Source organism: Centropristis striata, chromosome 24 (assembly GCF_030273125.1).
Source record: "Centropristis striata isolate RG_2023a ecotype Rhode Island chromosome 24, C.striata_1.0, whole genome shotgun sequence".
NCBI lineage: Eukaryota > Metazoa > Chordata > Actinopteri > Perciformes > Serranidae > Centropristis > Centropristis striata.
This window is the reverse complement of record NC_081540.1, coordinates 13,963,906-13,991,400: the sequence shown is the minus strand read 5'-3', so window position 1 is coordinate 13,991,400 and position 27,495 is coordinate 13,963,906. Positions and strand designations below refer to the sequence as shown.

Sequence of the window (27,495 nt, the reverse complement as noted above, 5' to 3'; positions counted from 1 at the left end):
AGCAAAAGGGGGATGCTGTAAAGGTCATGGTCACATCAGAGCAGCCGCACACACCTGACTTGTTTCCAGTCCCACCGTGGGTGCCACCCATCAACAGGGGTGGATATAGAGGCAGAGGATATGGGGGCGGTCTTATGAGGGGACAGGCGGGGAACAGAGGCGGGATAGGAAGGGGTGGTACAGGAAGGGGACAGCCACAGGGAGGGCGTTGTTACTACTGTGAGGAGGCAGGACATTGGGTCAGGAACTGCCCCCACTTGCCTAGAGGGGGAGGACCTAGCCGAGGAAGAGGGCGGGGCCCACCATATGGCCCACGGACTGATGCTGAGAACTCAAAAGGCTTTATTAATCTGTGTGACGACCCAGAGGTGATAGCTGCCGGGGGTCAATGCCGCGATATGCTCCAATATCCGCAGTGGCAGGACTGGGAGGAGCCCAGCCAATACTGACACCCCCCACAGAGACACTCAGACAGCATTGCCACGGCAGAACCAATGCAGTCAGTTCTAGTTGAGAACAGAGAACTGCCTTTCTTAGTGGACACAGGAGCCACTTGTTCCACCTTGCGGGTGGTACCTCCTGATTCTATATCATCCAAAAGCATCACTCTCATGGGGTTCTCTGGGGAAAAACAGACCCTGCCAATAACCACACCTCTACTGACTCAAGTAGGAAAACAGACTGTTGCCCATCCGTTTGTACATTCACCTACAGTCCCTATGAATTTTTTAGGGAGGGATCTCCTTATAAAACTAGGGGCCACTATACTCTGTAGTGCGGATGGCTTGGTCGTCACCATGCCTGATGGAACTGCTTTACCCTGTTCTGTGGAACACACCAACAGCCAGTATCTCCTATCTCCAGTAAATGAACAATATGCGGACATTTATTGGGGCCTACTGGACCCAGAAACACCTGAAAAACGCGGTATCCTTACGGCTTACCACAACTGGAAGCCCTGGATTTCCCTCTTTGAGCCCTACGCCTCCCCTCCCGATCCCCCTCATGTCACCCTGTTCTATGATAGGCTGCAGACTGATTGGTATCAACAAAATTTTCAGGATCAGGTTGAAGGTCACAATTGGACAATTAGCACCCAAAACATTTATGTGGCACCGGAAGGTGTGGCGGCAGCTGTTGCCTTGACCTCTGAGCAGGCTCCCTGGTACAGGATGTCAGATGAGGCGGCACCCCATGTTTCACTAGCTCTACACCCTAAACATCAGGCAAAAGAACTAGGCAGTATTGTTAAGAGGGCTCTCTTACAAACTGATTGGGCGCCCACAGCACTCCCACAGGTTCACTATTCTGTGCAGGCACAAACATATCGCATACAGGTGTCAGGTGAAGACAAGGCCATACTAGAACACACACAGATTTCTAGACATCATGGGCGGGAACGCACAGACCACGCAGAGGCGGCAGCTCTAATTGACGGCCTCCCTGAACATTTATGGGCACAAACTCCAACTGGTGTAGGAAAGGTTCAGTACAAACCAGTTACATTCCAGGTGCAGGAGGGCTCTCCTCTCTGGATCAGACAGTACCCACACAAAGTTCAGGAGGAAGAAGGAATCAGGGACACTATTGAGGGTCTTTTACAAAAGGGGGTGTTGGAACCTTCAACATCTGCGTGGAATACTCCTATTTTACCTGTGGAAAAGAAAGGTACCGGTAAATACCGCATGGCACATGATTTAAGAGCAATCAATGACATCCTCCGCACCCCCACCGTCCCAGTTCCTAATCCATATGTGGCACTGACGACCTTAGATCCCTCACATGAATGGTTCTCATGTATAGACTTGGCTAATGCATTTTTCTGTCTCCCTCTAGCAGAGGAATGTCGAGACATTTTTTCATTCACATTTGACGGCTGTCAGATGCGATATACCAGACTACCACAAGGGTTCGCCCTTTCACCTGGTATTTTTAATCAGGTTTTGAAGGACCTTCTCAGTGACTGCCCGCTACCAGAACAGGTGATTCTAGTTCAGTATGTGGATGACTTACTTGTTGCAGCCCCTACAGCAGCATTGTGTTTAGAGGCAACAGGTACTCTTCTAAGACATCTGGCTAGAACTGGATTCAAGGTCAGCAAAGCAAAGCTACAGGTAGCCAGGAAACAGGTTTCGTTTTTAGGCAGACAAATTTCACAGAAAGGAGCAGGGCTCTCTCCACAACACAAATCAATGATCCTACAACATTCCAAACCACTGAAAGTGAAAGACATGTCTTTCCTGGGCTTGACAGGCTATAGTAGGACTTACATAGCTAACTACACTGGACTGACTAGACCCTTGCGTGACCTAGTCAAAGAAAAAGGTATGCGCAACCTCTCAGCAGTATTGGACTGGACTCAGGAAGCAGAAGAGGCGTTTATCACACTTAAACAGGCTCTCTCTGCGGCAACTGACCTAGCTATACCTGACTATAGCTTACCATTTTGTTTGGATGTCTCTGGAACAGAACTATGCACTAATGGCGTCCTGTTCCAGAGAAAAGGGGGTGAGAGGGTAATACTAATGTACGTTAGTGTTATGCTAGACAACATGGAGAAACGACATCCTCAATGTACACAACATGCAGCAGGAATAGCAAAGCTCATTCAAAAAACTGCACACATTGTCATGGGCCATCAACTACACATTCTGACCACACACAGTGTTGTAGCCTATGTAAACTCACAGACGTTCACACTGACTGCACTAAGACAGAGACGACTGAGCAAAACCCTCGAGGCACCAAATCTGACTTTCACACATGAAGGCATAAACATGGCAGATCAGTTGGGAACAGGGGAACCACACGAGTGTGCAGAGAGGGTTTATAGAGAAGAAAAAGTCAGACCAGACTTACAGGCAGACCCAGTAGCAGGAGCCAGAGATCTGTACACAGACGGATGCTGCTTCAGGCATGAACAGGAAGGGCTGAAAGCAGCATACTCGGTAGTAGAAGAAATACAGGGACAATTGATCACTAGGCAGGCCAAGAGGTTAGAGGGACAGCAGTCTGCACAGAGAGCGGAAGTCGTGGGAGTAATAGCAGCACTCAAAATGGGAAAAGGTCAGGAGGTAAACATTTACACTGACTCAGCGTATGCAGCAGGAGCTGTGCACGTGGAACTGAAACAATGGTTAAGGGCAGGGTTTCTAACAGCCACAAACAAACCAATAAAACATGAAGCGGAAATGAAAGAACTAGCAGAAGCACTACTACTTCCCCACAAAGTAGCTGTTATTAAATGCAAAGGTCATGACAAGGGTAACACACACACGAAACGAGGAAATGATGCAGCAGACAAAGCAGCTAAGGATGCAGCAGGATATGAGGTAAAAGCTATTCTCATGTCCTCAGAAATAGAAGAAGATGTAGACATGACTAAATTAATAAAAGAACAGGCAGCAGCATCTCCACAGGAAAAAACCTTATGGAAAGCTAGAGGAACAACTGAAGTACAGGGCTTATGGAGAGGGCCTTATGGCCAACCCATATTGCCCCCAGGTGTCAGACAGACAGCCTTGGCGGAGGCGCATGGAGTGGGACATGTGGGGGTAGCTCAAATGATGAAAAATCTGGAGCACTGGTGGCATCCTTTCCTAAAAGACATGGCCAAACATTGGGTGGAGTCATGTGAATGGTGTATAAAATACAATGCCAGACCAACAGTGAAACCACACCCTGGGCGCTATCCCCTGGAGGCAAAAGCAGGGAAAGAGATTATCATTGACTATACCGATATGATCACACCAGTTAGGGGGTACAGATACATACTGATGTGTGTAGACGCGTACACAGGGTGGCCAGAGGCATGGCCTACAAAGAAGGAGGATGGGAAATCAGTGATAAAATTCCTGATTAACCATTACATCCCCAGGTATGGGTTTCCAGAAAAAATCAGATCAGACAATGGAACTCATTTTAAAAACCAGGACCTACAGCAGGTAGAGGCCATGCTAGGGTTAAAACACAACTTTGGTACTGTTTATCATCCTCAATCACAGGGAAAGGTTGAAAGAATGAATCAAACAGTGAAAAACAAATTGGCTAAAATCTGTGCACAGACCAAAATGAATTGGCTAGATGCGTTACCATTAGCCTTAATGTCCATCAGGAGCTCTGTCAATCAATCAACACGGTTCACACCTCATGAGCTCCAGACAGGGAGAGCATTTCCGGGTCTTCAGTCTAAATTGCCAGGGACAGGACACACCACTGACCAACAATTGACACACAAAGAATATTTTAATGAACTTCAAAGTCTTGTTACAGCCTTTGCCAAACAAGTGGTGAGTATCAGAGGCACAGGTCAAGGAGCGCCAACTCCAGAGGCAGAGTGGGTGCTGCTGAGGGTCATCAAAAGAAAGTGGTCAGAGCCAAGGTGGACCGGACCATTTCAGGTGACCGAGAGGACGTCACACGCAGTCCGCCTCAAAGGAAAGGGTGATACCTGGTTCCACTGGAGCCAGTGTGCCGCAGCAGAAGAACCCCAGCGCTCCCTAGCAGCAACTCACCAGGCGCTGAAAGATTCGTGCACTGTACCGGCTGGTACAGAGGAAAAGTCCACCAACCAACAAGGGGCAGAATAATCCCCTGGTGGCACTCCTAGAGCAGGGTAGTACACCTGTGCTCCAACACACCCCATCTTGTCATCCCAGGGAGAAAGTGAAATAGCGTTTCTCTCCATCAAGTGGCATTCCAAGCCACCATCTCGTCATCCCAGGGAGAAAGTGAAATAGCGTTTCTCTCCATCAAGTGGCATTCCAAGCCACCATCTCGTCATCCCAGGGAGAAAGTGAAATAGCGTTTCTCTCCATCAAGTGGCATTCCAAGCCACCATCTCGTCATCCAAGGGGAAAGGTGAAATAGCGCTTTCCTCCAACAAAGTAGTGTGCCAAACTACCATCACATCCAGATGACGTCATCCCAATTGAACTGTTTTCTTTTTGGAGTCGTTTTAATCATAATCATATTTGCTTGTGCCTTACTTAAACTTGCTTTCACAGGTCATACCAGAATATAATCATTGCACTATCATATAATCATACTATTATTGGAAACACTGTTTGCTGTTTGCTAAAAAGTTGGGTAATATAAACGAAACATAAGGTTCAAAGCTCCTCTGGGGGTAACCCCGCCCAGAGCACCCCGTAAGATAAAGGTCTAATTACCAAGAAGGTTTGCTTGCTGTTTTTACATTACTAGGTTATAGGAAAAATAATCATGTTGCTGTTTGGGAATTGGAAAATTCTGACATACTGTGCAGCCATTGCATGTGTGGTCGTCCCCCTGATAATCTGGCTATGTGAATCAAATACAAATCAGGACCGACAAAAAAGGGGGGCGGGGAAAACCAATCAGCCAACCGACTGTTGTCTGTTCAGTTATGGAGGACTGGAGCTTAACTATACGTTAGGTTCCCCGAGCACGTTCCAATTTGATCTATGCGACGCGATTGAATGTGGGGCAAGCAAAGCCTCTTGGAACGATGTATATCTGTGCGCTAACCCGGGTCTTCAAAGGGACTGTGAAGCAGCGGCAAAAAGGGTGTGGAACCCACGGTGTGATGCCTGGGGAATGGCCGTAGGGTATACAGGACAGTGGAAGCCACAGTATACTTATGGGGGAACTAAGGCGAAAATATACCCATAGTGGCAGCCCTGTTTCCAGTGACCCCCAATAAGAATGTGGATAGAATCAACTACGTACATTACAACGTGGTGCGCCTTACCAATTTGACTAGGGACGCGGTCACCGGGCTAGCAGAACAGACAGCACCAACCTCACTGATGGCAGTGCAGAACCGGATGGCTCTGGACATGCTCTTAGCAGAAAAAGGGGGCGTATGTGCGATGTTTGGTGACATGTGTTGCACGTTCATACCAAACAACACAGCCCCAGACGGCTCGGTGGCAAAAGCATTAGAAGGACTGCGCACGCTCTCCAAAACTATGCATGAACATTCAGGGATAGAAACCCGCTTGACAAATGGCTGACCAATGTGTTTGGGAAATGGAAAACTCTGATAATGTCGCTAGTTCTCTCCCTGGCTGTGTTTTTGGCCATATTGGTAACATGTGGATGCTGTTGCGTACCATGCATCCGCTCACTGCTGATCCGCTTCATCACCACCACCATAGAAGGACAGCCACCTCCTGGGGCAAACGTACTTGCCCAATGGCAAGTTGAACACGAGGAGGTTAGAGAGGCAATCAGACTATTGGGTATATGATCTCTTAGTAGAGATCAAAAGGGGGAGTTAAACTTTCCCCCAAACTTTCCCCCTCAAGGCCAAATTGCCAGAACTAAGGGGAAATTAGGACAGTCCTGGGGAGGTATAGACAAATGGTCTTCCGCACAAAATTAGAATGGCCCCTGATCCCAAAAGCATATGGAGACCCTCTAGAAAGCGGATCTGGAAGGACACCGCTGTTACCAGTAGGGAAACAGAGGAGGAAATAGTTCCTCAATTGGGTCGGATAGAATAGGGATGATATTGGTTCTGAGCAGCAACCAAAAGCACACAGAAAAGCCCGAGATAGGGAACCACATGATCGGGGGCTAGACCAGGACTGGAAGCATAGAAATGATATATGGGCACACAAAGGAGAAGTGATCACTTGCAACTCCCCCTTTTGATCTCTTAGTAGAGATCAAAAGGGGGAGTTAAACTTTCCCCGCTCCAAATATAACAATTTGAGAAATTAGGACGGCCCTGGGGAGGTATAGCAAAATGATCCTCCACTTAAGATAAGGCGCAGTAGTGGCCTCCGGTCCCAAAAGCATATTGAGACCCTTTACTAGGGATCTAGAAGGAAACCCGTTGTTACCTGTAGGGAAACAGCAGAGGGAGCAATTTCCTCGATTGGCATGGATAGGTTAGGGATTACATTGGCTCTGAGCAGAGACCAAAAGGACGCGAAAAACCCAAAATAGTGAGCCACATGACCGGGGCTAGACCAGGGCCATGAAATCTTGTCAAGGTAAAAAGATGGCGCCAGTGTGTGTGGCTGCCCGTCTGCTGCTCCTGCAATGTTTGGTGTTTCTGTTGTTTTTAACCATCGGCACTAAACAGATTGAGTCTCTGCTGGTGTATGATCGTTATGCCATTTTGTCTCTCCGGCAAAATGTCAAAGATCTTGTTGTGTTTGTTCGCGATGGACAAAATACTTTGCCCCCGCTCCTGGCGGGGATTCCGCCTCACCTGTTCCGGGTTTCGGCCTTACCTATACGGCGTAAGCGTCGCCGTCGCCGCGGCAGACGCGGAGGTCGGCTGGTGAAGCTGAGGCTCCAGCTGACGCACTCTTCGTCCATTTCCCGGACAGGACTTGGATTATTCTCTCCTTTTGCTGTGCCCCGGCGCTTCTTGGATCCCGTTGACGCCTGCCTGGTACCTGTCATCGGCTCATCTGAGGGGCCCCGGCCCCACCGCCTCTGCCCCCTCCGGCTCTCTCAGCGCGGGATAAACCACCGGCTCCTGAGGACGCTGCCTCGGGCTCCCCGATCCACCGGGCCACAAGCCCCGCCGGCTCCCACCAGGATCGGCTTGGTGAACGCCAGATCTCTGGCGAACAAAACTTTCATCCTGAGGGATTTCTTTAGCTCCCGTGGCCTGGATTTCCTCTGTGTAACGGAGACCTGGATCGGTACCGGTGAGTGCAGCGCTCTTGTTGAACTTTTACCTGCTGGCTGTTCATTCTTTAACTCCCCGCGGACATCAGGTCGTGGAGGAGGAACGGCGACTGTTTACAAAAATACCTTTAAATGTAAACAGCGCACCATCTCAACGTCATATTCCAGCTTTGAGGTGTCTTTATTTGAGGTGGGTCGTTCCGATCCGGTGCTGTGCGCCGTCATCTACCGGCCCCCCAAATACAACAAGGACTTTGTGAATGACTTTTCTGGTTTCCTGGCTGAGATTATGCCGAAATATGACTGTGCCCTTTTACTTGGGGATTTTAATATTCACGTGTGCTGTCCTGAAAAGCCGCTGGTGAAGGATTTCCTGAGCCTTATTGACTCTTTTAATTTGGTGCAGTGTGTGTCTGGTCCCACACATGAGCATGGACACACTTTAGACCTCGTCCTCTCTCATGGTTTATCTGTGTCTAACTTGGAGATCTGTGACGATGTGTTTTCTGACCATTTGCCTGTACTGTTTGAAGTCGCTTTTTCCTGTGCTGAATTTAAATCCGGCGCTCTTGTTCAGAAACGTCGGATTTTTAACTCTTGCACTGCCGGTCATTTCTCTGTGGCTTTTGACCAGCTCTGTGTGCCTCCTGTCTCTGCTGACACTGAGGAGCTCAGCTCCTGGTTTCACTCCTCCTGCAGGACCATACTGGACTCTGTGGCTCCATTAAAAACTGTGCAGCCTAAAGCTAAACCTGAGCCCTGGTTTAACGACAGAACCCGTGAAGCTAGGCGGGAGTGCCGCAGAGCTGAACGGAAGTGGAAGAAGGACAAGCTGCAGGTTTCCTTCCATATCCTTAAAGACTGTTGGCGCCGCTACCAGAGCACCGTTAAAGAGACTAAAAGACAATACCTGGCAAACATCATTGAGACCAACCACCACAACCCGCGTGTCTTATTCAAAACCATTGACTCTGTTCTAAATGCTCCACAGCCTGTCAGCTTGGAGACATCTCCTGAAATGTGTAATAACTTCCTGCACTTTTTTATTGACAAGGTTGCTACTGCTAGGGCCCTCATCTCTGCTCCTGCATCTGACCCCTCAGTCACTGCTCCTTGTTCTGCAGCTTTTGATGGTTTTGAGCCAGTGTCTCTGTCTTTTCTAGAGGACCTGGTTGGCCATATTAAGCCATCAGGTTCTCCCTGTGATGCTGTCTCCCCACGTTTCTTCAAAGAGGTTTTCCCCAGTATAGGGCAGTCTGTATTAAATGTAATCAACAGTAGTCTGTCTACTGGTCGTGTTCCTCGAGGTTTTAAACATGCAGTGGTGCAGCCCCTACTTAAGAAACCTGGCCTAGATCGCAGCGTGCTGGCCAATTTTAGGCCTACCTCCAAGCTGCCCTTTATCTCTAAGGTCTTGGAGAAGGTTGTATACGGTCAGTTACAGTCTTTTCTTGATGTACATGGTGTCCTGGAGGTGTTTCAATCTGGTTTTAAAACTATGCATAGCACAGAGTCAGCTCTACTCAGAGTTTTTAACGACATCCTCCTGGCTAATGACTCCGGTGACCATGTAATTCTTGTTCTGTTGGACCTGACTGCAGCGTTTGACACCGTGGACCATAGCATCCTAGTGGCTCGGTTACGCCACCTAGTGGGCATCGGTGGTACTGCGCTAGAGTGGTTCAAGTCATATCTGACCGACAGAAGTTTAACTGTAAGCCTTGGTACCTCGGAGTCCAGCCCCGCTCCACTGCTGTATGGGGTTCCACAGGGGTCGATTTTAGGCCCCCTGCTTTTTTCTTTGTATTTACTGCCTTTGGGCTCCATCTTGAGAAAGCACGGCATCCCTTTCCATTGCTACGCTGACGACAGTCAGATCTATGTGCCACTGAAGAAAAAAGATGCTTTCTCCCTCACACCGCTCCTGTCATGTCTCAAAGACATCAAGGCCTGGATGGTCTTGAACTTTTTAAATTTTAATGAGAAGAAGACAGAAGTGATAGTGTTTGGCCCTAGTGGCTCTTGTGTGACCCCTCCTTTTGACTTGGGCCCTCTGGCAGATTTTATAAGACCAACTGTGTCAAATTTAGGTTTTAAGATGGACAGTGATTTTAAATTAGATCGTCAGATTAGCGCTGCTGTGAGGTCAAGCTTTTTTCATATCAGGCAGCTGGCTAAGGTGAAGCCCTTTCTCACACACAAGCACTTTGAAACGGTAATCCACGCCTTCGTTACATCTCGGCTGGATTACTGCAACTCACTTTACCTTGGAGTCAGCCAGTCCTCCCTCGCACGGCTCCAGTTAGTGCAAAACGCGGCTGCTCGCCTCCTAACTGGAGTTCGTAAGAGGGAGCACATAACTCCCATCCTGGCCTCCCTCCACTGGCTGCCTGTGCATTTTAGAGTCCATTTTAAGATTCTTTTATTTGTTTTTAAATCTTTAAATGGTCTCGCCCCACTGTACCTCTCTGAGCTCCTCCACCCCTACTCTCCTGCTCGGTGCCTCAGGTCAGCTGATCTGCTGCTCCTGGAGGTACCGAGGTCTAAACGGAAGCTCAGAGGGGACAGAGCTTTTTCTGTTGCAGCCCCCAGACTTTGGAATGAGCTACCTTTACACATCAGACAAGCCTCCTCACTGTCCATTTTTAAAAGTCATCTTAAAACCTATTTTTATTCCTTGGCTTTTAACCACGCATGAGACTCTGCTCTTGTTTTAGTGTTTTATGGTTTGCTTTTATTTATTGTTTTTTAAATTGTCTTTTAAAAAGCAATAAATCTATTTATTTTAGTGTTTATTTCCTGTTTTATTTATTTTATTGTCTCTTGTTCTGTTTGTTTATGTACAGCACTTTGTTGCGGCTGTTGTTGTTTTAAAGTGCTTTACAAATAAAGTTGAGTTGAGTTGAGAGTTGAGGGCCGATAATGGAATAACAAGTACATGGGCACAATTGAAGGAAGGGTAAGGTGATCTCTTAGTAGAGATCAAAAGGGGGAGTTAAACTTTCCTCCGTTGCAGGGCTAGTGGAAGGACGGGTGATCTCTGTGCAGAGATCAAAAGGGGGAAATGTGGGATTGTAAATAAGCTACTATAAGAAAATAATCAGAAGCATTAAAGAGGCAGCATTAACCAAACAGCATTAAAGGTAACATAAGCTTGAGTGAATAAAAGAAGTATTAAGAAATTATTTTTGTAATAAGCACACGACACATCTCACATGTTGCAAGCACATGCACACAAACACATAGTTTCACATCTACATGTGTTATAGGAAATTAGGAAATGATCTCTCGATGACCTTTTGGGGGAAACTACCCACACCAGATAAACAGGAACCCAACTCGAGAGAAGCATACTGTAGTGACAAGATATTACAGTGGAAAATTACAAGACAAAGAAGCCGTTGGTCAAGACCTTACATGGAGATAAACATGCAGACACATAAGAAAATAGACAAAGGCAACACCCTAACTGAGTAGGAGGAGACACAGCGAAACATGCTATATTAACAAGACCACGCTAGACAACGAGCAGCTTTTGTCTTGTACAACTGATTAATGTATGTACTGAACTGAGCTCCGCACTTCATGAACTGCGCTTGAAGAAAACAATAAAGTGTTTTCATTTGACTCTTCCACCGTCTCCTCGTCTGCTCTCTCTGCTCCATCAACAACTCGGAGGAGTACAACTGGTGTACTCAACTCAACAAGTGTTATTGTCCTTGTTAAGTCCAAACAGCCGGACCCACTGCCACTGTTCTTCAGTAACTGTAGTGAAGTGGCAGTGTTGCCCTAAGAGCTGCTGTACCTCCTTCCAGAGCCCGGCGTGGGCGCTACAGTGAAGGAAGATATGTTCCAGGTCCTCCTCTTTCTCACCACACACCGAGCAGGTTCTGTTATACAGATGTTTTGCGATCTGGTGCAGGACAATGCCTGTGAAGATTCTCCTGTGCCTGATCTTAAAATCTAAATGAAAAGAGTTGGAAGTATTCAATGGGATATCTATGTTTTTCCAGATTGTATGTATTGACCGGGTGGGAAATAGTTTCTTCCAATGTTTCACGGATGCTGGTGTTTGTGTGATTTTGGCTACCAGGATGCTGTACCAATCTCGGGTTTTAACTGTTGTTGTGTTAACGGGTGGATTTTTCAGGCACAAAAGGAACCTCAAGGCATCGCCCTGCACCTCACTGCTTTTGCCTCTGAGGAGGCTTTGCCATTCAGGCAACAGGCTCTGCTGGAACCTGTGGCCCAGCTCTGTCACCTGACTTCTCTTGTGCAGTATGTTTTTCTTTTTAATTTCGTTACAAACTTTAACTGTGTCAAACTCTCCAGTGCTTCCAACGACCTGTCCCACCTTGGTGAGGCCTGCAGCTGTCAGACACCGACTTATTAAACACCTCCCCCTCCATGAAAAAGCCGGATTTGAGAGGAAAGGTAGCTGCATCACATGTTCCTTATTACTACACTCTGGCCTGAGGCAGAATTTTGCCCCATGCTTCTAGTGCCTCCTGGTAGAACCCCGGCAGGCCACTGTAGTTTTTTCTGGGAGAGGAGACACAGAGGTTGTACATGCTCCTCTCACTGTACTCAGACAGGTGGCCCGCCAGCGAGTCCTTCCTGGGGGACTGCCGAACCGGATCCAAAAATCTACTGATTAATTTTAACCTCATCGCATCTCTTTTAGCACTTATGTCAATCAAACCTAAGCCCCCCTCCCTTTTGTTAGCGATTAACACTCTGTGAGAAATCGAATTTCCCTTGCTCCTCCTCAGAAAGGAGGAGATGGCACTGTTTAGCGAATTTAGTGCCCAAATCGGCAGCTCACAGTTTCCCAAAACATGGTTGATTTTGGACAGTACAAGAGCATTAGATACAACCACCTTTCCTCTCAGATTCAGCCCTCTCATTCTCCATAAATTGAGTTTGTTTTTCACCTTCTGTATAACTTCCTCCCATGTTTTATCCCTTGCTTTGTCTCTATCTCTCCCAATATACACACCCAGGATTTGTTTTTCTCCTTTTATTTCTTTGAAGCCCCACTTGTTAAAAACTGAGCTCTGCCTTCCACAAAGCATGATTTCAGATTTGGTTCCGTTGATTTTTGCTCCAGCTGCCTTTTCATATTTGTTAATGCATTCAAGGACACAGTCGACGCTGTTGCTGTCTGCTGCGATGACATTTAAGTCATCCGCATATTGTGCCATCCTAATTTCCTGCCCTGTGAAGGTTTTGATTCCTCTAACCTCTGCTTTTTTTTGTATTAGGACAGCTAGTGGCTCGACAACAATACTGTAAAGCAGTGAAGACAATGGACACCCCTGCCTCACTGACCTCTCTAACTTGAACTCATCTGTTATGGAACCATTACATTTTATTCTGCTTGTGCTATTTCTGTACAATAGTTGTATCCACTCTATGATACCTTCCCCGAAACCAAAAGTGTATAGAGTGTCCCACAAAAACCTATGATCCACCCTATCAAAAGCCTTTTCCATATCTATGCCAACTAATATACCACCACTTGAATTCATTAACTCCACCATGTCCCTCACTGTGGTGTCCGCTACATCTCTACCTGGAATGCTGTATGCTTGTGAGTTATTGATTATTGACCCCACCACCTCTTTGATCCTGTTTGCTATTATTTTAGAAAGTATTTTGTAGTCTGTGTTAAGATTCAAAACTACAGGCCGATCAGTCTACTTGTCTCTCCCTCCTTTATTTTTGTATATTAACGTGATTATGCCCTGTGAGAATGAATCCGGGGTTTCCTGATTATTGTGCATGCTGAAGTATAGTTTGTGCAGAAGTGGTGCCACTAGGTGCTTGAAATGGGAGAAGAATTCCGACGGAAGCCCATCGCTTCCCGGACTTTTCCCTCTTCCAAGCCCCTCTATGGCCCGCTCTACCTCACCCAAAAAGATTTGCTCCTCACAAATGCGTCTGTCAACCAGAGTTAATTTTTTGTCAATGCCGTTCAGCAACAGTGCCAACTGTCACATTATTGTTTCTGAAATAACGTCTTGTTTGCACCGTGTTTAGGATGTCCTCATGCTCAGTTATTTTTTCCCCATTTTCGTTGGTGAGTGATTCAATTATTGTGTTACTTTGTTTTTTCTTTTCAAGGCCTAGAAAGAAAGCTGTGCATCTTTCCCCCTCTATTATGGTTTGCACTCTGCTTCTTATTGCAGCTCCTTTGCATCTCTTTATTTCGATATCCCTGAGTTTGGCTTTATAGAGTTGATATTTTCCTGTTTGCCAGTCAGGGTTCTCTTCGATCATTTTAATTTCTAATGCTAGGAGGTTTTTTAACGACCGCTCTTCTTGTTCTAGCCATCTTTTTTGTTTGCTGTAGTTAATACAGGCTTTTTTAATTCTTTCTTTGATTTTATTCCAACTTTGTATATAGTTTTCATTCCCATCAAGTTCTTCTTGGATATTCATTAATAATTTCCTAATCTTTTTATTAAAGGTGTCGTCCTCTAGGAGGCTGGTGTTGAAGCACCATAATCCCCCTCCTCTTAGTCTATTAATCCAGCCTAGCTGGAGTAGAAGTGATGCATGGTCACTCCAGTTGTTAAAAGCATATGAAATTTTAGTTAACTCCTTAATCATGCCAGAAGAGATGAGGCAGTAGTCTACTCTAGAATGTTTAAGGCGTCCTTCTACTGTCTGTCTTCTGGAGTAAGCTCTCACTCCCTGATTAAAAGTTCTCCAACCATCTATGAGGTTATGATTGTACATGATATCTAATAACTTAGTTCTACTAAAATCATTCCTATAAACGTTTTTTGTGAAACATCTGTTTTAGATAAGGTCACATTAAAATCGCCCACAATGATGACGTCATCACAAAACCATTTATCCAAGCTCATAAAGAGCCTTCCTCTAAGGTTTTCATTGTTAGGAGCATATATATTAATAATTCTATATTTTTTGTTTTTATAAGATAAGACAAAATCTATAATCAGAATTCTACCTTCCTCATCTTTATATACTATATCAAGATCATCTATTATATTTTCTTTACAGAGTATAGCAACTCCACAGGACCTGGTTGTCCCTTGATTTGACACACAGAGCCCTTCCCACACCTTAGAAGCCATACTCCTTGTTTCCTCATCCCACCACGTTTCTTGTAGGCACAAGATATCATTTTTGCTTGAGTACAGTACGGCATCAATTTTCAGTTTGCTACGGAGGCCATTTACATTGAGGGATGTTAATGAGAGCATGGGGAAAAAGCAAAGAAGGAGAGTAGAGACCAGCATTGACAATATTATTTCTTCTTTTGTACTTTGCCTAACTTCAGCTTAAATCTGCTTCTTCGCCCTTCCTTTGATTTTGTAAATATCCGGAAAAGAGAGTCCATATCTGTTAAGTTGCTGTCAGAGTCATCATTGTCTAAGCCAGGAAACAGCCGTCCCTCCGTCCCTCTTCCACCACTGCCACTCCGAGGAGGTTTCAACTCAGAGGGCATGGGCTGGGCGGGCTGCATCTGTGACTCTTCAACCACCATCTCGCTTTCTCTGTCTTGAGAGAGAGCCTCTAACACATCGTGAGCAACGCTCGATGCGTGAGCGGGTTTTAGTGTGTGAAAGAGCTCCAGGCTTGCAGTGAGCACCTCCCCCTGCACGGAGACAGTGCCTCCACTGTCTCTCACCTCTCTCTTACTGCTGCTTTTCAGGCTCAATCTAAGTTGATTACACACATGGCCCGCTCCGCTCGGAGTCGCTACCGCTGTGGCAAGTGGCTCATCCACCCCTGACTGTGCAGCTTCTCTGCCACCCGGAGCTCTCGTCTCCATCTTCTTTACAAACTCTGCGGTGGTATTTGCGATTATTTCTGCAGTGCTTTCATTTCCTGCCTCAGACTCTTCATCATTTAGTTCACTGGTCTCATTGCAAACACACTCTCTTAACTTATTATAACAAAGATTGCATTTTCCTTCTGCTCTCAATGTGCATTCCCTCGCATAGTGCCCCTGCGCTCCACATTTGTGATAACTAAACTCAGGACAGTCTCTCAAGATGTGACAAGGCCGAATACATAGTCTGCAAACTCGAACTTGTTTATCCTACGCCTGATGTTAGAAACCGCTGTCACTCCCCAGGTGTTGAGTTTCTCCAGCACTTCCTCGTCTGAGATGTATGCTGGCAGATTGAGAAACCACCATCTCGCTGTCACACAGATCTTTAGCCATAACTGCAACATCTCCCACCTTCAGGCCCTCCATGAGCCTCTCTTTCCCAGCGGCGCTTGCCATCGTTAACTCAAAAGTTTTCTCCGCCACCACTCTGCAAGCCAGCAGTCCTCCACACAAGCCAACAACAGCTCGCATCAGCTCCGTCGTCGTCACTTTCTCGTCCCCCTGGAGTTGTACGCACGCTGTCAGCTCTTTAGCATATTTTCTTTCTGCGATTTTCAGACCCTCACCATCATTTCTCCTCTCAGTCTCTTTTTGCCCTTGGTTTGGACCATTGTTCTTAGTTTTCATTGTCCCTTCAGTGTCATTGCCATTGTGATTTTGTGTTTGTCCATTGTTCTTTGTTCTGTTGTTGGTCCTATCCGTTCCATGTCATTTGCCATAGGGTCCATCCGAAGTTGTTGTCTGTTCATGAAAAACTGGTGGAAAAGAAAAAGTCAGAAAAACTTTTCCCCAGACAGTGAGCCCACTGCTGGGGAAAGTAAAGGAAAATAAACAAAGATAAACTCACATGCAGTGAGTAAAAGAGAAAAAAGATAACTAAAATAAACAAAAGCAGACACACTGCTGCTGCTGCAGCTGCAGCTTCCTGCTCTCACACTCACACCTGCGATCACTCAGGGTGAGATGGGGCGTGATCAGGGTGGTATGGCCGTAAGCCATGACTGAGTGCAGAAGCTGCGCTTTTAAAGCTATTGTTGCCGCGGCGTCTCCTGCCATCTTCAAGGAAACGTGAAAAAGCTTACATCACCTGGTATTCCCAGGCGGTCTCCCATCCAAGTACTGGCCAGGCCCTACCCTGCTTAGCTTCCGAGATCAGACGAGATCGGGCGAGATCAGGGTGGTATGGCCGTAAGCCATGACTGAGTGCATTAGCTGGGCTTTTAAAGCTTTCGTTGCTGCGGCTGCTCCTGCTGCTGCTGCCGTCGTCATGGAAACGTGAAAAAAGCTTACAGCACCTGGTATTCCCAGGCGAATGCTCCTCCAGTCCCTATCCGATCCTCAACCGACCAATGGTTGAGCGTTGTTGAGCAGGGTTGAGCAGCGATCAGCCAATGGTTGAGCGTTGCTGAGCAGAGCTGAGCGCTCAACAGACCAATCATTGAGCGAGGTTTGGTAAACGTCATCTAATTTATTCATGACCTCTTCACTGACGGCCACTATCGCTGATTGTAATGGTCGACTGCTCTTCAATCACGTAAGTTTTATTCTCTTCACCCTCCGTTGCTAGTTAGACATTTGTTAGGCATGTAGGAAGCTGTGGCGATTTTGTTAAAAGATAAAAGATTGTCTGGAAATCAGAAACTGACATGGCTATTACTTAATTATAACTGTTGGCATTTGCGCGATTTGGCTTGTTAATGTGTAATGTGTAACTACGGCTCACCGGTAAGGTAGATGCGGCTATCTCGCTAAAGCGGATAACGGGACGTTGACAAAGAGTTTAAAGTGTCTGAACCTGTAAATCTTGCATAAAGTTAGCCTATGCTTCAGGCAAAATGCCCAATGTTACCTAGCAAGAAGCGGACCTTTTGTTGGAATTTCTTTTAAAGCTTTTTTAATGTGGATATGTGTTAATGTGGGTAAATGTGACTGTTTAGACAACAGTTGATGCGAGAGTAAGTGTAACATAAAGCAATTTGGCGACCGTGTTAATCTCTTGTTGCATGGGATGCGCCGCATACCTGGTAAACAGTAATTTCTAACAACATAGGGCTATTTAGATAACAATCTGGCGAGCGTTTTGTCCTAGGCTATCACACCCACCAACAGCAAATTTCTGTATATTAAAGGGCTACATATTGTCAATTTAAATGATCTGCTTTTAGTTTTACTCATTTATTCATGTTTTACTGTGACAGATTAAACATGGAAAATCATCAATTTAAATGATCTGCTTTTAGTCTTACTCATTTATTCATGTTTTACTGTGACAGATTAAACATGGAAAATCATCAATTTAAATGATCTGCTTTTAGTTTTACTCATTTATTCATGTTTTACTGTGTCAGATTAAACATGGAAAATCATCAATTTAAATGATCTGCTTTTAGTTTTACTCATTTATTCATGTTTTACTGTGCCAGATTAAACATGGAAAATCATCCAAAACATCGGTGCAGCGTGTGCAACAAGACTTTCACTGAAAAGTCCAACCTGACCAGGCATCTGAAGATCCATGCCGTGGCCAGGGAGACCTTTGACTGTGATGTCTGCAGGAAGAGCTTTACCACCAAGTCATCGCTGGTCAGCCATCAGCAGCAACACCAGTACCCCAACATCGTGTTGTACCGGCAAGGAGAGGCCAGGCTGCAGTGTACAGGGGCAGCAAAGTCTGTGGCAGAGGCCCCCAGCACCGCTGTTGACCCTACATGGCTGGATCCCCAGACAGCAGAGGCGGCTGCCAAGAGGTCCGGGGGTGAGCTGTGGAAAGGTCAGCTGGTCATCGTGTTCGGGAAGTACACCGGTCAGACCTTCAGGTGGCTTCTGGAAAACGATGTCGGCTGGCTGGTGTGGTTGCTGTTTCAGTACTGCCAGCAGGGAGAGCAGAACAAGCTGCTGAAGTGGCAGAAGGAGCGACTGCTTGAGTACGCCAGAGAGTTCCCTCCTGTCACATGGCACCTTGATAGGAGGTTGAAGGTAAGAGAAACTCAGTTACCTTTTAGACCTGAGTAATCGATGTTCAGCAGTAACCAGTATTAGTAAAAGTATTCATTTATGAGATTATTCTCTGGTTGTGTTCTGTTTTTTCTGCAGAAAGTGCAAATGAAGAAAGACCGGGCTCCTCCGACCGTCTCCGACCTCTCTCAGCAGGACCCCAGCTACGCCAGCGATGCCGAGTTGTTGGCTGCTGCAGGTATAGTAGTATTATGCTGAAATGAACATGAAATTACTATGTAGTATGCTGTGGAGCTGCTCGGACTTGTGTTTGTGCCACGAGAAATTCATCAGTGTGTATCGAGCAATGCAGTTGATACATTTTTGTGCCGTTCTCCTCTTCAGAGAGTGTCCTGGACGAGTCCGAGGCGTCGGTCAGCACGCAGCTGACAACCTGGGGAGACCTCGCCAGCTCCGTGTGCCAGGACGACAGGCCAGGGCCCTCGTCCCTCCGACAGACCTCGGAACCCGGTGGCGTCGTGCTGGAGGGCTGGCAGAAGTTCTGGGAGCAGCCGCCTGAATCCGCCCAAGCCCTTGGTATAGCCCCCGCGAACATCAAGTGGCTGAAGACCAACGAGACCTACGGGCTGTTCGAGAGGGCGTCCAGGTACAAGAACGTCAGGGGAGAGATTTCCGAGAGGAAGCTCTTTAAGGAGAAGATGGAGTTCCACCCGCCCCCACCTCCTATGGCCGTCAAGGGAGCTGTGCCCAACATGCTCTCCTTCTTCACCACCCCTGCCTTCTTCTGGCGCCCGGTCGGCGTGATGAAGGCGTTGATCCGCTGCCCCAACAACAACTGCCCCGCACCGCCAGGAGCGTACCTGGAGAAGAAAGGCTTCGGCAGCTACGCCAGGCAAGTGTGTGGCATGAAGTTCAACTACACCCTGTTGACAGAGAAGCTTACATGCCCACATTGTCGAAAGATGAGGCAGACCGTGAGCCAGGCGCACGGTGATGCGGACGACAGTGAAGATGAGGGGGCAGACACACACAGTGCCCAACAGTACACGTGGCTGGCACACAGTCCCAAGATTCTGATGAACCTCGCCCCGGCCATCAGAAGCATGTTCCCTGCCATACTATGTGGGAAGCGTGCTGTGGACAGAGGTGTGGTCACCCTGCTCAGTGACCGACTCAACGCTGTCTCAATGAGCAAGGTGCAGAGGCTGCTGCAGCAGGGCCACGACGAGTGGTACGTGGAGCAGCGTGACCTGTACCAGACTCTGCTGTACGATGCCCACACAGCTGGATCTGCTTCATCTCAGGGGGGCATCCTGTCCTATGTGAGAGCAGCTGGCACTTACACCGCTCCCATTGGCCAGTCTCCCCTTCCGTCTGCTCGTCTCCTGAGGCGTGCTCACCTGATCATGGAGATCGAAAAGATGCCTGTCTACAGACACCAGATCCTCAGTGTGACTGGAGAAATCCTGTGCATTGATGGTACAAGAAAAGTATGTATAAAATACTTGTCATTTATTAAAATCATATGGAACAGACAGACTGTTAATAAACACCATGCAACAAATGTTCTGCTCCTTTCTTTTCTTAGGTCCTCAAGAAGATATATGGTGATGGCCAGGGTACCATGCAGTACGTCACCAGTGTACTGAACGAGTGGGACCAGTTCTTGACGACAGTGGTGGTGGCAGCTGAGTCAGAGGGGTGCTACGCGCGCATGGCGAAAGGTCTCATTGCCCGGTTTCGACGTGCCAATGCTCCTGCACCAAAAGTCATTTATGCAGACAACAACTGCTGTCGGTAAGTTTAATAACAATTCCTTTGAAACCTATAAGAAAATTAATCAACATGACGTACAAAACAGTAAACATTACTTATAACATTTTTGCAAGAAACACATTCATTTCATAGTTATAAAAACATGTAACACACATGTACAAAATGTTGATATCATTTCAGTGACAGCGGTTCCTCCTTTCTGGAGAGTCTGTTTGCTGACTGGGTACAGCAGGGTGCTGTGGTCAGACTGGACATCCGACACTGGCTACATCGCTGGGATGCTGTTGTGATCAAACAGAGCCATGCCAAGTACGGGTTGTTCATGAGTGCCTTGGCGGGTGCGGTGCTTGCCTACAACAAGACGGACATGATGCTCCTAGTCCAGGCTGTCAGGAGTGGCAACGGAGAGCTGTACGCCAGGTATTCCGACGAGGAGATGATAGCCTTCCTCAAGCCTCACCAGGTCAGATCGTATGTGAGGCGCATCACCCGTGGGGTTGTGGTAAGTGTGACATTGATCCACGTATGCAATTTTTGAATAAGAAGCAATCTTGCTTATTTTCTGTCAATTTTGGATTCAACTGTACTGGAAATAAATGCAAGATCATTAGGAGTGGCAACACTTTCCAATTATTGTGATGTGATTTAACACTCAAAGCTGAGAATATACAGTCATGGAAAAAAATATTAGACCATTTTTTTCTTCAATTTTTGTTCATTTTAATGTCTGGTACAACTAAAGGTACAATTGTTTGGACGAATATAATGATGACAACAAAAATAGCTCACAAGAGATTAATTTAATTTTATGTATATGTTATAAGAGTCTGCTTTGGTGATTGAGGCCATCATTGCCGAGTTCGGGGGACCAGCAGGCCTGGACATTGATGGAATCCCCCTGTTCAAGTCAACAGAGGCAGTTGATGCTCACTGGGCAACTGCAAGCAAGCATCTCGGCTGCATGCAGGTGGGTTGATGTCTTTTCACTTATCATGTGTTATTATAAAACCACTCACACTTGTGGACACCAGTTTAAATAAGGAACTTGAATTTGTTGTGTTTTACAGGATCCCCCTGGCATACAGCTGTATGTGTCTGTGAAGGTGGTGGTGCTGAATGGTGTTCGGCTCAACAAGTACAGGTGCCGGAGAGGCAGTAACTCTTTGGAGGGGTTGCACGCACACCTTTACAATGCCATACCTTCAGAGATGTGGGATTATACCGTTCCAAGTGAGTAATTGAAAATAAACACTTCAATATAGCGTAGTTTCAATGATGCATTTTATTTCACAGCTTTAGTCATCACTTCCAAGCCTATACAATACCAGTCAAAATGGTCATGTGTTTCAGGCATACCTGATGGCCTTTGCTGTGCAGTGGAACAACCGCATGGCATCACTCCGGGTTGCTGGTGGTCAGGGTCGGCAGACGTCATGCATGGACGCGCGGCAGATCCAGCGCATCAATCAGCAGGCTGAGCTTCTGTTCGGCAAGGAGCACGTCCTGGAGCCCAACTTTGCTGCTCCACTGCCCGTCCCTGATGCGTACGAGCACCCAGACGAGGAGGAGCTCCTTGGCGTGGAGTATGCCGTGCGCCAGTCTACCAGCTTCACTGCTAAAAATTTCTATGTCCAGAAAGGTACAGCACTTAATCACACATTTAAATAGTACACATGAAGCAAGGTTATACTTACTTATCCATAGTTTTTCATGCAAATTCTAGCAATGACAACAAACATGGTATAAAATTAACCTTTAACACCATGAAGCAAAGAAACATAATATTGCATAATACACATGCATAATATTGAATGAAGTGGTTGTTACGCAGACACATTTGTGATCGGTGCAATTTCATATTTGCAGTTGAGGAAGAGCAGTCTCGTGAGGAGGAGGAGTCTGAGGAGTCGGCTGAGACAGATGAAGATGAAGAGATGGCAGATGAGGGTCTTGGCATGTCTGCAGAGTCAGGGGAGGATCCTATTGATAGCTTCTGTAGGAACCATGCCATCCTCACCAAGGCAGAACAGGTGGAGGAGGAGGACAGCCCCGCTCTGCAAGATGTGCTCATGACCCAGGGACATCTGCATCTGCCAGGAATAGAAGAAGTGGAGGCACTGGCCTTGCTGCTCCTAGAACTGGTAGACAACAGCGACCGCCACCTAGTGCCAGCTGACCTGAGGCAGAAGATCATCACCGCCGCCAGCTCTCTTCACGAGCACGACAAGACCGCCGCCAGATTTGTTAAAAAATATGAGTCCAGGTGGGGCTACACCCTGTTTGGCCGGTGTCTTGGGGCTGACACCCACGAGACCAGAGCAGCTCAGAAAACAAAGTTTGGCTGGATGAGGTTCCCTCAGGCGGCACAGGTGACAGAGGACAGCCGTCTGCTCTACCTCCTCATCAAGATGCTCAAAAACCGACCGCCGTGCAGTCAACTCTCCTCCCCCAGTAAAGTCGTGGCTTCTATTAAGGGGCAGTATAAAAGGATTGCAGACCGACTAAGAGACGATGCCATCCTGTGCGGCCTCGCCATTCCTCTGCCCAATGTGAATGCGAAATCCATCTCCACCTTTATTGTGAGGGAGGAGAAAAAGGCCAACTACAGAGCAACAGTAATGCCCAGAGTGACACCACACAAGAAAGTGTTGTCAGACACACCGCCAACATCCTTGCCTCCACCAGATCGGCCTGAAGTGCAGTACCAGCACCTTCATCACCTGGCTGGGAAAAGGCAGGGTGAGAAGCGGAGGTAAGTTGTAATGAGCACTTCATTCCTCCTGTTGGAAGGACTACTTGTGTAGACTGTGAAAATCAAAAAGCACTTATGGCATATCAATACTCATCATCACGTTTGTTTTATATTTCCAGGTTAGCTTTTGAAGAGCCAGAACCGGCCCCTGTGAACCGGCCCATTCCGCCAAACCCCGCGAACCGGCCCATTCAGCCAAAGCCTGCTGCGTCTGCCCATATTCCACCCGCTGTGTCAGCAGCTGCACCTCTACTCCTGGTTCTTCCTGCACAGCCACAAGCTCCCTCCATCAAACTTCTGGGGCCATCAGGCAGTCAGGGCTTTGTACCTGTGGCACAGCCCCCTGCACCAACCACCAAGCAACTCATGCCCAACAAGTCCTCGCGGCCATGTGGGGCTTGCCAAGTGCCTCAGTGTGGTGGGCAGCGGAAAAGGTACACACCTTCAAAGGACAAAGCAGCTGGAAGCAACCAGAAGATATTTACCTATTGCCCGGCAACTAGGAAATCCACTACCTCTGGGTTTGAAGATGTTTGTTATGATAATTTTGAACACTTCAAAAGTGTGGTGGATATAGCCTTAGAAAAAAGGAAAAGCAATTAGAAAAACTGTTACTTACCTGTGTGGTGTGATCTCCTGTCTCCTGTGATAATGTAAATAAAAGATTTTTGTGTGTTTTTATACTTGTCTGGCCTTTGCATATTTGTTTTGCGAATAATATTTGGTAATCTATGAATAACATTTTAAGGGATAAAGTAGATAAAAGATTTTGTAGCACATCATTGTAATTTGTCTATTCGAGGTTCAACTTCGTAGTTTGCCTTTTATTGTTATTTCCTCTTACTACAGTCATGGGAAAAAAATATTAGCCCACCGATTTAACTTCAATTTCTTGTTCATTTTAATACCTGGTATAACTCAAGGTACAATTGTTTTGACAAATAGAATGACAACAAGAATAGCTCACAAGAGTTTAATTGAAGAGCTGATATCGAGCCATTTTCCATGGTTTTCTTGATAATAACCAAATCATTATCCAGAAAACCATGGAAAATGGCTAGATATCAGCTCTTAAATTAAACTCTTATGAGCTGTTTTTCTTATCATTATATTTGTCCAAACAAATGTACCTTGAGTTATACCAGGCATTAAAATTAACAAGAAATTGAAGAAAACAACGGTGGTCTAATTTTCTCCCATGACTGTATATTAAGTATTGTTAGAAAAATTGCATGAGGAAACCTTGAAAATTGATAATCTGTCACCGACAGAAAAAATCTGTCACCAACAGAAAAAACCTCACCATTTTTCTGCGCATTCGTTGATGGGGAAATGAAGAGCTGGAGACGTCCAAGTTTCTCAGTTTAACAAAAGTTTTATTACAATACGTCAAAAAATGTGCACTTTACAGAGATCTCCGGGTTCAAAATTACCTCATGTCCCTGAATACAAACAGACGTGTTTCAGTTCGTGAAGTCTGAACCACGACTCCCTCCCTGGAACCCATTAAAATACTAACATTTGTTTACAAAACATGCTGGTCGATTTCTTCCAGGAAGTTCCACCTTCTTGATCCGCTCATTCGCCAGTTTTAATGCATACAACGGCACGTCATGCCACCTGGTTGCTTGCTGCCGAAACCAGGCCTTGCCCTGACCTACTAACAAACTTGTTAGCACAAACATTTTTTCCTTGTTATGACTTACAGAGATTCTCACACGGGATTTTCATTCGGCCTTCTGTGGTCTCCCCTCTCCAGACACACATACACACACACACACTCACAAATGCACATACACACACAGCAAAAACTGTGCATCAATATATCTGGATGTCATTCTTTGTGATTTATAGAATCTTAATCCGTTTAAGCAAATGGAATATATGTAATTAAAGTAATCATAGTTTTCTACATCAATATTAACACACAAACATAATCAATGTATCAAAATCATATTACCTGATTAATATAAATGCATAGAGATAGACATTATCAAGATTTAGTGAATTACGCATGCATAGTGACCTGTGATGACAGTTGGGAGAAAAATCACAAAGAGGAAAAAGAGAAGAAGACAGTAACATTTCATTTTCAACAAGTATAATGTTCAAATTATTCTAACAATTCCCTCTTTTGGCCTAACATTCATTAGGCCAACTCAAACAAAATTATGAATAGTAGCAATATTAGAGAGCAGGAAAGCATGCATTTCAGAGTGGATAATGTCATTTAATATGGGGAAAGGGTTTTACCTTCGATGACCAAGGAGATGAGGCAGACACAGACAGAACAGATACGAGAAATACACATAACACACAACACCACTATGCTTGTGTCATCAATATGTCAATTTCTGTACATAATATAGTAATATTACCACCGTTCACTCTCCCCCTCGGCTCCAGGTGACACAGAACAGAGAGCACTATAAAGAGAGATAGCAGAGCCAAACAGAACAACACAGCCGTATCCAAAACAATCTTTCTGTACCCATTTATCAAAAAAATTTTGCAGTATATAATGTCAAAAACAATTGATTATATGAATATGATTTTTTCATGAATGTATGATTCTCACAGCTATTTTTTAACCTAATATGGACTTGCCCAACGTGGTTCTGTCCACTTCCTGTTGATGACCTTCAGCCACACACACACTCTCGGAGGGTCTTGCACCCTGCCAGAGCTTTTCTCTGTCTGGAGCTGTCATGTCTCCTGGACCTGTGTGGACAGCTTCCAGTGCAGTTAATGTACAGCAAAAGGACACACGGCAACTGTGGTAAATCCAGGGGCACCCCCCTTTCACCCACAGTGGCTGGTCCTTTAAAACATTTACTGTAGACTAGTGACGCACACTCAGTGTGTAGGGGTATCTGGTTCAGATACACATTGCCTCCAGCAGGGGTACCAAAATATTTAGAGGTAAAGCTAATTTAGTCAATTTTGCTATCAGAAATTGACTAAATTAATATTTAATACTTTAAATGAATTAAAGTTGGTTTGGGGCACCACCTATTCACTTAGGAATAGGAAAAGATAGCAAATCATAGTTAATCAGTCTCATAAAGTTAACAAATTATCAATTTGGAACATTGATTATTAATTATGAATATAATTATAATCGAATTACCTTATTAATATTTAGTAACGGTTGAAGGAATTTTGAGTTCTTTTCCATAGCAGAGGTTAGCAAATCATTCATTCATGTGCAACATTAAAGGGGGAAGCATATTAATCCAAAAACATATTTATTCTAAATAAAGCAAAGCAAACAGAACACACAATAACTAATCTAAGACTATTTACAGTGGAAATGTGGTTGAGAAAGAATGTGTAACAAAATGGCGGCCGAAAGGCGGTCATTTAAATAAATCAAAATGGCGGAAGCCCTTTTGTTCTTGAAGAACAATAGACCATGCGGTCTTGAAGGTCTATGTGTTGTAGGAAGCCAGATTAAAGGTATATTTCATGTGGATTAGTGTGTGAGCAAATCAAATGAGTCATAGTTAAATTACATGTACAACTTGAGATATGTAGAGCAACATTAATCATACAACTTCAAATGATCTAACTACACAAAATATCCCAACAAATATACTTAAACACACAACAGATCAACACCATTGATTAAAGCTTAACAAACTTGTTCTTGCTTACTAACTGCCCAGTACTATACCACAGAGTCCAGAGTTGAAAGGGGAAAGCAGCACTCCTTTTGAGGAAGAATCTGGTTCCTGGTTGGGTTTTGGTGGTGGTAGCGTTGGTTGCTGTTGGCTCCAGAAGCTTGGTGAGGGTCTCTGTGATTATGTCCAGTATAGATCACAGGCAGGAAACTTAGAAGCGTCGTGGTGGGCCCACTTGGTTTGGGCCCTCACCGGCCTTCCCTTAGAGCTGGAGACAGAGGGGGATGGCCTGGTCTTCCTCCTGGAAGATCAGACCAGGACAGCAGGCATGCTGTTCCTCAGGGAGTCAAGAAGAGAAGAGCCAGAAGGGGTGGCTGCAGGACACTTTTGTGTCTCAACCTGGAAGTTGTATTTCCTGTTGGTATCAGCCAATGAGACGCCTTTAGGTATCTCCAGATACCTGTGGGGGTGGGGGTCGTTTGTCTTTGTTTGGAGGGGGACAAAGAACGACCTCCATCTTGAAGCATGGAGAGAATTTGTTGATAATTCTCACTGCATTCAGTCTTTAATCCAAATGAAACTTGTGGAATAGCTGTGAGCCCTACAAGTGGAAATGAAACCAAAATAAAACACAAAATATCTCAGTACACTGATACTGAATCAGTATCGAAGAATAAATTGCAAGAAATGTTGGGGCAAGAATATAAATTCAGGCAGATTATGAGTCAAACATCCCAAAAAAAATGCTTTTAGCCTTTTCAAAAATCTATTATCAAATAACTTTGACCAATGGGGTAAAATAGACTGCATTTAAAACGGCTGCAATTTGCTATATAAATATTATATATATATTTGCAATACAATGAATGGACTAAATTTACACATGA

The 27,495-nt window shown here is 45.6% G+C and overlaps 1 protein-coding gene and 1 non-coding gene across 2 annotated transcripts; one reads left to right on the top strand and one right to left on the bottom strand.

Moving 5' to 3' along the window:
- Positions 1–797: 797 nt before the first annotated feature.
- On the top strand, positions 798–4,589 carry LOC131962576 (endogenous retrovirus group K member 18 Pol protein). Its single transcript, XM_059327521.1, has one exon. It carries the CDS (start codon positions 798–800, stop codon positions 4,587–4,589), a length of 3,792 nt encoding a protein of 1,263 aa, XP_059183504.1.
- An 11,988-nt stretch (positions 4,590–16,577) lies between these two features.
- LOC131965928 (5S ribosomal RNA) lies at positions 16,578–16,696 on the bottom strand. Its single transcript, XR_009392631.1, has one exon. It is a non-coding gene; the product is annotated as a 5S ribosomal RNA (ribosomal RNA).
- Positions 16,697–27,495: the final 10,799 nt, after the last annotated feature.

What these genes read in the sequence shown, in the direction of transcription:
- LOC131962576 (XM_059327521.1), top strand. Translation starts at nt 798, where the DNA reads ATGCCTGATGGAACTGCTTTACCCTGTTCTGTGGAACACACCAACAGC.